Source organism: Platalea leucorodia (assembly GCF_965183815.1).
Source record: "Platalea leucorodia genome assembly, chromosome: 6".
Taxonomy (NCBI): domain Eukaryota; kingdom Metazoa; phylum Chordata; class Aves; order Pelecaniformes; family Threskiornithidae; genus Platalea; species Platalea leucorodia.
The window spans coordinates 69,209,908-69,219,455 of NC_138828.1; the positions used below are offsets into that span (position 1 = coordinate 69,209,908).

The window sequence follows — 9,548 nt, forward strand, 5'->3', positions numbered from 1 at the left end:
CGGCCGCGTGGTGGGGAGCGGGAGGCGGCGTGTCGCGGCGTGTCGCGGCGTGCTCGGGTAGCAGGCTCTGTATCGCGAGGGACGGGGGGCGAGTGGGTTTCGCAGCGGGTGTTTGCCCTCCCGCGGTGTGCTCTGGAGAAGCCCTGGCACACGCTGCTGCGGGTGGAGCCCCTCACGGGCTTTGAAAAACCAGTGCTGGTACGCACGCCGTGTATTTGATTTGCACATGGAAGATTAAAATGTAAAGGGTTTATGAAAAAATAATCACAGCTGTATTGCAAATGCAAGGACAACAAATCCACGTTATTTTCCCTGTAGGATGGTGGTTTACTTGCATTATATCACCACATCTGTCTAGGAAGACTTGATTAGGTTCCAAGAGAAAGCAGTAACAATCGCAGAGTGAAATTAAAAAAAAAAAAAAAAGGTGGTAAGTGAAAATAAAAGACCAATGCGAATGACTATGGTTATATTTTATCAGGAAAATTCACACGGGAATACTGGGTCAGGAGTGTAACGTCATGTAGATTTCAAATCAAGTTAGATTTCCACTTCTCTCGCAAAAGCACTGCATGGAAAAGAACTGTTTGGAGTTTGCTGTATCGTCAGTATGAAGAGCCAGACTTCCAGTGGCACTCAACATGCACTGGATTTTAATGTCCAGTGATCCAGATGTTTTTGGTGCCTTTTTTTTTTTTTTTTAGAAACATGAAACATAGATTATAAGTAATTTGCATTTATATGTGAGAACCTGACACCTTTCAGCACTATGTATAACGATTAGTTTGCTTTTCCATACATCTGTAACTGACCCTACACTGTTACATCAGCAGAACATGATGAAGAAGGGTAGCTGGGCCTATCCTTCTCTAACGCTATATTGCAGGTCCCACCTAACCGCTTTTTCCCTTAAGTGGTACAGAGGAAAACAGCATGTCTTATTAAAGACAGTGGCACTCAGAGAATTGCATCCATTTTGATTTATCTTGTAAAATTACATTTTTTAACATTAAATTGTAACATTACTTAAAGAATCAAAGTGGTAATTAGTTTTTAGCTTCATTTATTTTGGAGGGGCTCTTAGATACAATGAGTAGTTTCTTAGTTCTTTGAAGAATGGCTCCATAGCTTCTCTACGTCCTGCATGGAGCTTCTGTGTGTTCTGCATGTACAAATTAAGTGGGTATTTTGAGGGTATATGAAGTTTTCTTTAATTTTATGGAAAGATAGGATTTGACCCATAATCTCTTCAACGTTCTGGGCAGATATTGCTCATAAATGTTCTCATTTGGGATTTCAAATCTTCCAAAGTAAAAAGTAGCCCCAAAGAAGTCTTCATTTCCACATGTTGAGTATGCATATGGTTAGATACACTATGTGAAGTATAACTAAAATGAAAATGTGTAAATAAAGCAGATCACACACCAAGTTCCACATTTTTGAAAGTATTTTATGATGCACAAGAGAAAGCTGAAAAGGTCTAAGTGATAGACTTACCTGTTGTTAACCTTGAGGCGTGCTTTGTAATTGTACATCTTCACAACGTGTGATTGCATTTAACCTTTTTTCCCCGGACAAAATTTCCCAGGGCAAATGTTCTATGCATTGTCCCGTCTGTGTGTCTTAGCAGTGCTTAAACTGAGACAACCCGTGCAGCCGGAAGGTTAGGTCAGCCTTGTATTTGTTTCGTTCAGTTTACTTCATGCGTGGTAATACTTCTGTTCTCCAAAGTGAACTGAAAATACCATTTTCTCACAAGTCACAAAACAGTCTTTGGGTAATAATGTTATTTGGTCATTCACCTCATGCAGCTACCGTATCCCACACTAATACTTCATACATCTGCCGTGAGAAATCTTTTGGACCGTTACAGCAGAGTATGCTTCATTGTTGAATAGATTCAAAACAAGGAATAAAAAAGCTGATCAGCCCAGCTACCCCTCTTTAACTTTATTGACACACTGCACTCCAATGGTTCTTTCAGAGCTACCGTGACCTGCCTAGGAATCCAGCCCAACAAATCTTTAATCTTGTCCTTACCTAAGTAGTCCCATGGCTCTTACTCAATAACTATTTTGGGGGGAAGTTTGGGGAGCATTAAGCTGTTCATTAGCAGTATGAAAAATGCGTTGTAATACATGCGTATCAGTATTACTGAAAAGCATTTCCAAAGCAATCGCTCTATATGGAGGATTTTAAAATCTGCTTCCTTTTCACTTCCTAAAGATAATTATATTTAGTAAAGGCTAAGTTACGTGTTACAATATAATTCCTTTTGTACAACTACTTCTAAATTATATGTTCATAGAACAATTAAAAATGACAAATATTTCATTTTCTACTTGTGGAATTATACTGCAGTTTAAGGTCTTCTGTTTCAGAGCCACTCGGCGTCTTCTGGGGGGTGGCGGTGGTGGTACCACAGAGGCCTCTGTGGACAGTTTCCTGGACAGTACCGTGCTGTTACCATCTAAGGCACCTCCACAGACTGGGGTGGTTTGCTGCCTGTCCATGTACTGGGTCTCGCACCATCTTCCCGGAGTCGTGGCCCAGGGTAGAGACTGGGTGAAAAGACCAGTAAAATTAGAAGAACAGTGAAGTAAGTGGGTGGTATAAATTAGGAATCACTTTTCCTGCCTTATTGTGTCTCCTTTATGCTAGAATTCTAACAGTGCTCTAGATTCATCAAAACTTCCCAGCTATCATCTCTTAAATTTTTATGGGACTTCTAAAAAAAAAACTTAGTGCTCCTAAAAAAAAAGTGGCTAACACTGACTTGAAGAATCAGATTATTAGGGCCTATTGCAGAAGCACCCTCACAAATCTCTGCTTCGCTCATAATCCCGCTAAACTTGTAGGGCCAAAACCAGAGCTGGTACAGGCTACAGTAACAAACACCGCTCCTTACCTCTGGAGGTTGAGTTTGGCTAGTAATATTTCCTCTGAAACCAGGCCACTGACTGCCAAATGTCTGCTGGCCTTGCTGCGTATGTGCTGAGAAGGACATAAATAATTCTCATTTCTTGCCTCACACAGAGGTTGCACATACACTGCTGAAGCATTTTGTAAACAATGATTTGAGTCTGCTGTGTAAATTAAGAGTAGTTTGAGTCGAGTTTTACAGAAGCAAAACTGATTTTGTAAGAATACCAAACGAAACTAGAATTTATTCCACAAAACATCTGTTTTCATTGGTCTTTAGATGAAAACAAAGTAAAAAGAGCATGGAAAATAAGTATTTGGGCCAAAGATGTTAAACTCCTAATTCCTTATTTAAATGTCTAAATAAGTGGCCTAATCAGCAAACATGCTGAATATCAGCTTACTCTAGCAACTTTCTTTACAGAGTGTTCTGCACACTTCAGTGATAAAACGAGTAATTTGGGTACTTAAAATATGGGTTTAGGCATTCTGAAAATACATGACCCTTACAATACTATTTTTGTGAAGCGGTCTTTTCAGATAGAAAGTAAGGAATTTTTGTATGTCCTGACATGTTCTTAAAACACTTTTAATTCCTTTTCTAGAAAAGTTACTATTTTTTTTCAAAGAGCTTTTCACAAGAATGGAGTTACATAATCTAGTGGTCTGATGAAGAGTAACTGACTGCAAAAGATTGTCTTTAATTTAGATTATAACTTTTTTCATTCATTCAAAGTCATTCTTCAGTTGTGTGTAGGTTCTATCGCTAAAATATTAGTATGTGTTCACTGTAGTAGTCAAATTCTAAAAATGACATGCTTAACAGCATATTCTTTTCTCTGAAATATTCATAACTCGTGACCCAGGAACAGGTTGAATGCCTATCAAAATTATGGTACTTCCTAAAAAAGTAACTTTTCCATCCATTTAACCATTTTTATTCATTTTAATACTGTTTCATCATACATCACTTTTACTTGATTTCAGATAGACGTAAGAATTGACAGGGTTCTGAAGACAATTAATCTGTCAGATTATTATTTTCCAGGTTGTCTAAAAGCACTATTACTTAGATTCTGTTTACTTTACTTCCAGAAGCTGCAATGAAACCTTCACCTTGTGGCTAATAATTTTTTTTCATAGCCTACTAGCATCCCCTAAACTTTACTTTTCTCACTTCTTTACTTTGTAGAGCTTGATAATTTCTGTTTTAAAAACATTTCACACATACTTAGCCTGTGCTTCCCCTTAACTTTAGCCTCACAGATGATGTTTTCTTTTTCAATGCAGTATAACATCATCAAACATATCTTATATGGCCCTCTCAACATTTTCCAGATAATTCTGTGAAGCTAATTGGCAACAGTCCATTCTTTCTGTTTTGAAATAACCTCATAGCGTCAGAGATTTGTGATACACATTATTTTCTTTCTAAACAAAGAAGACACTTGGTTTCGATGAAATCATATTTCACCTTAGTTTTCTAAAATATCTCAAAATGCACATTTTCTAAAAACTGCAAACAGCATGTATTCACTGCAGATATTGGTCAGTTTTGAGAAGAACGATAGTTGTAGCATTTGGTTTTCCCACTTTCCCACACATGTTAATTGCTAGTATTATAGACTGACATCTTTACTCGTTTATACCAAAATCATCCACCCAAATCAAAAGTTGAAGAGCCAAGAAGCTGTTTCTATCATGACAGTTCACTTGACCAAAGTGGTTTCGTGTAGATTTATTAGTACATGATATCTTCTGCTGTAACATTTGCTTCTTCTGTTTTAGTCTTAATTTTAGGGAAATGAATCCCACTGATGGCGATTAGCAGCAAATTTACTGCATGTGCTGTGGCACTTGCCACACAAAGCCAAAAACAGTCTTCAAACCGTTCTTCTAAGATAACAAATTGAAAGACGTTTTCCCGAAAATTGGCAATTCTTTCTGTGAGGTGATGAAGTTTCACAGCAGCCATAAAGCTGGTGACTGCAAGTACTATAAATCCACCTGCAAGAAAATGAAAGCAGTATTCACCGTTGCTGTCAAAACAAGACAGACATTTTGGTTGTGCTTCAGAAGGCTTATTGAATACACCAGTGAGCATTATACGGAGTAGGCATAGGCTTAGGCATGGCTTTAACACCTGCAAAATGCTTCGTCTTTACTGTATGGCCAAACATCATACCAGTGTTTGTAATAAAGTCCTTTTATCATTGATATAGAGCCTAAAGACTGGCATTCGTGGCTCCTGTAAGAAGCTGACTAGACACAATAAGCCGAGATGCCACCTGACAGTTCTGTTTTGACAGATGAGAATTCAGTGCTAACTTCATTTTATTCACAAGTATTTAAGTTGAGGAGATATTTAGTAAGGCAAGAGAAGGAACTTTTACATTTAACATTTTGTATGAATGTGACTGGCGAAAAATATTGGTAAATGATTTTACCTGCAAGGCAGTTCCAAAGGCATGCTCCTGCTGGACCTTTAATAGCCCGGTAAGGAACTTTTATTGCGTTTAGAATGCAGAATCCAAAACTGACCAGAGAAAAGAAAATGGCCACACAGAGGAACATTATAATCATCACGTGCAGGCCTGTATTCAGCTTTTTCACCATGTGTGGGAAAACTGCCAAGAAAAAAAATCATCTACTCAGCGTGTATTTTTTCTTGACAACAGTAAACATCACACTGTGCTGGTGCTACAAACTTAAATTATACTTAAACAAGGCTATTTTTTACAGAGGCCATCAATTCAGGTGGTTACACACATCTTAGTTCACGATGCTTTATTTGTCACTACATCAGACAAAGCAGAGATATTCTACTGCAGGAATAATCCTTTACACAGGGTCTGAATAAGGATTCTGACTTAAGTCTTGGTTTATTTATCTAGTTGTGTTATTGTCTTTATCTCTGCTGCTGTATCGTCTGCTGCAGTCTTTTCTGTCTCTTTTTCACCCCGCTCTTGATCCCAAACTCCTTTTTTTGATCTTCCCATTCCTGTCCCATGCTCTTAATCTCATCCCTTTGAAGTCTGACAGCCCCAGTTTCCCTGTCTAGACCCTTGCTGCCTAAAGTAGCATCACTCCTTTCTGTGTTTATTTTCTCACATTATTCTTCTTTCTCTCTCTGCCCCTGGCTCCAGTGAGTTCTACTCACATTTCATACCTCCTAATCCCCCAGGTTTCCAATTTCAGATTCCCTTCTTGGTTCCTCATCTGGTGTTTATGCCTCCTTGATGTTTTTTTGGGTATCTGGCAGTGTTTTAGTTACATCCGTAGGAAGCTTGTGAAGTATTGCCGTTGGGTGGGCTTTAGGTGAAGTGCTCACAACTTTTGCTACAGGCCTGGGCTCTTCCTCATCAGCCTGCCGCTCGCCTGTCTCTAGGGAATGGTAACCTCCTTGGGCTTGTCTTCACAGACGGAGTCACTCCGTCGGAGGGGGAGACTGGCCAGCAGCAGGGAAGTGTGGGGCACCTGAGTATTCAGTTCATCCTGCAGCCCTTCAGTAACAGAATCAGAAGAAATGCGAGTAGGGAACTGTAGGTGACATGCTAACTGACGGGAACGAGAGAAGCTGACCGAGAAGAACCCTAAAATACAAGCTGATCAAGAAGCCCTTCAGGTAGTGTAGCACTGCACGCTCGTACATGTTCTGAAGAACTAACTGCCTAATTACTAAAATGTTACTAAAAAGAAGGTACATTATATTATAAACAAATAAATATATTGCTTCCTATGCTGCGTAACTGAAAAAAACCCCAAACAAGCCATATAAAAAGTAGGCAGCAATAATTGGTAGAGGTCACAGTGAATATCAGGCATACAATTTGGTCATCATGACATGACAGAATTCTAGTAGATTATGCAGAAAACTTCATACTGTACAAATTCCATACAAAAATCTGTGGGGTTGTAGTTGGGCCTGGTGTACATGGCAGCTACAGAAGAGACTCCAACAAGAAGAAGAGAGGAGGGAAGTAAATGAGAATCAGAAGTATATGTGAGAAATGGGAAGTCAAAAACTAGCTTGCTTTCTTACTGCGAAATGACTGGCAGCGTAACAACAAGGCACATGGAATTTAGCCTTCTTACAAACCAGCGGAGTTTTTAGGGTGGTTGTAAGGATTCTCTTGCCTCTTTTCTAACCGTATATTATTGCAATTTGAAATTCCAAAGTGTCAGAGCTACGGCAGTACTGCGGCGCCTGAGGTGCTAGCTTTCTGTCTTGCTCCGTGCCGCCTGTGCAGTCCCTTTACGCTAACACACTCCCCAAGAAAAGCCTCCCATGTCTTGCTCCCCAGTAAGTTCAGAGTGCTTGGAGATCAAGGGGGACATTTCAAGCAAAAAAAGCCAAGTCAGACCCAGAACCCCCAGAAATCCTGCTGACCGTTGTGCAGAAGTATTTAACAGCTTTGTATACTATCGTGATACCATTTTGAAACCAGTATTCTGAAAATATCAAACCCGGTAGAGCTATTAAAATATTTAAAAGGGAAAATCCCTGGGACGCTTGTTTACCTAAATGCACGGTTGTGCCCACTGCACTTAATGACCCAATTTTACAGTTCTAACGGGGAGAATTCTTACTAGCTTCAGTGACAGCTTGCTTTGTCTAACGAGTATAGGATTGTGTCTTCCAAATACGTATCGATGCAGTCCGGAGTCATGGTGGAACATCAGGCCTTCCTCTCAGGTTGCACAGTAATTAATCAGAAAGTTTATTAAAGAGTCCAGAAAGTTTTACAGAGGTTTTAAGGGGATTGGCTACTTTTTTCCTCATTCTCTTTGACAGGATAGGGTAAAAGAACTGGGACTGTATTTCTGAATGCCCTGAAGAGCAGCAGAGCATGGATGGAAGAGCTTTGGCCTGATGGCCTGTCTGCCAGCCATGCAAACTCACTAGACAAAGCATTTGAGCGTGACTGTGTCCGTGTCATCAAGTTGCAGGTGCAATGAGAGCTTGAGCAAGACTCGGTTATTGTAAAAGCGACTAGTCCACTAATTTAAGTTGAGGTTGCTCTGGTTCTCTTCTCCGTTCCCTCTGAAATCCCACAGTCCTGCCTTCCTTTAAGTTTTTATAGTGGTGCTTGTGCAGTTGTGTAGTCAGCCACGATCCTCTGGGAAACCATTTTTTTTCTTTTTTTGTAGGTTAATTTTTTTGGCCAGCTTCACTTCTTGGACTACCTCACCACAACTAGCAGAGCCATTGCAGAGGATGGGGCAGGACAGCATTGCTGTGGGCCACGGAGAGGCTGAGACTGCAGCACCTTCAGCTCCTATTGGTTTAAGTTGCAGTGGATCTGCACACTGAGCAAAAAAACTTCAGTGCAAAATACCATTTTCACTACAGCACAGGATGTGTGAAAACTGGAAATCATCATCACATCAAAGTACAGATCAACATCTGAGTGCTTTTGAGACCTCAAGAAAATCCTGTAAGTTAAAAGGAATATACATTTATAAGAGTTTCTACATCTTTTAAGAATTCAGCAATTTTTTCTCTCCAAAGTTACCAGAAAAGAAGGTAAAAATTTCTTCAACGTGTTATTAAAGTTAGGCGTATCTGCTATGGCAGACATCTGCATTAGGACAGCTAGCGAAAAACAGAAATGTGGCCAGCTAAGTAAGTCTCTACTTCTTAAAGGAAAAAAAAGTGAGGGGTTCAACAGAGGGCAAGGACAGAGGCACAGAGAGACTGCAGAGCAACACTTGGCGTAGGGAAGAGTCAGCCAAGGGGAAAGTGTGATTTACAGGGTCATCTCCAAATTACTGTCACTCCCTTCACAAGACTACAAGGAAACCCTCAATCTAGCCCTAGGGATTTGTTTTTCCCATCTTGATTCCAGAATTACAGAACGTAACTGGAAGAAAAAAGCTAGCCTGAAATGATAGAGATTTTACATTCACACTGAGACCCCAAACCATACAGACCACAAGTCAGCCACAAATATAAATTTAATAATAATGATTTGCATTCTATAGGTTCTGTAAACAAAAAGAATAGAGCGCTTTTAAAGTTGAACTAGACATTAGGCCAAAGATTCAACCAAAATTGTACTTACTTGTGAATTTGGAAGGCCGCCCGCCCAGCCCACACTGCCGTATTTTGCCGCCCCGGAAGAGTCCGTAGTAAATTTCTCCCATGAACTTGACCAGTTCTGGGTCTGTGGCGTTGACCAAATCAGCTCCCGTTTTGCAAAGGATCTTTCCAGTCACCCACTTCGGGGTGCCCATCGCAACAACCACCAAGATAAAAGACACAAAACTTGTTAGAGAAGCCAAGGCAAATAAAGTCTTTTTTAAACAGCCAGGCATCCTCGTGGTTTCAAGGAATCATCTCCAAGGCCTCACTGCAGCAGTCAGGCACGTTTGCCATTTTTTCTCATGCTCCGAAATCCACAAATTGAATAGCAGGCATTTCAAAATACATCTCATTGTATTTTGAAGCTCCAGAAATTAAATGGTATGGTTAAAAACCAAGTCCAAAAATATATTTTGCTGCGACAGCATCCTGAAATGGTTGCAAGTAACAGCTTCATTACACCGCAGCGCGGTGATGCTAGTTTCTGCAGAAAGTAATCCTATATCTGTTGCCTGACTAGTGTTTCATCAGAGGTTTAATT

The 9,548-nt window shown here is 40.1% G+C and overlaps 1 protein-coding gene across 1 annotated transcript; it reads right to left on the reverse strand.

The window, feature by feature from the left end:
* Positions 1 to 4,663: 4,663 nt before the first annotated feature.
* Positions 4,664 to 9,240, reverse strand: CLRN2 (clarin 2; the record flags this gene model as incomplete). The annotated part of the gene is made up of 3 exons (XM_082315333.1): positions 4,664 to 4,929; positions 5,370 to 5,549; positions 8,988 to 9,240. 3 exons carry the CDS (start codon positions 9,238 to 9,240, stop codon positions 4,664 to 4,666), a joined length of 699 nt encoding a protein of 232 aa, XP_082171459.1.
* Positions 9,241 to 9,548: the final 308 nt, after the last annotated feature.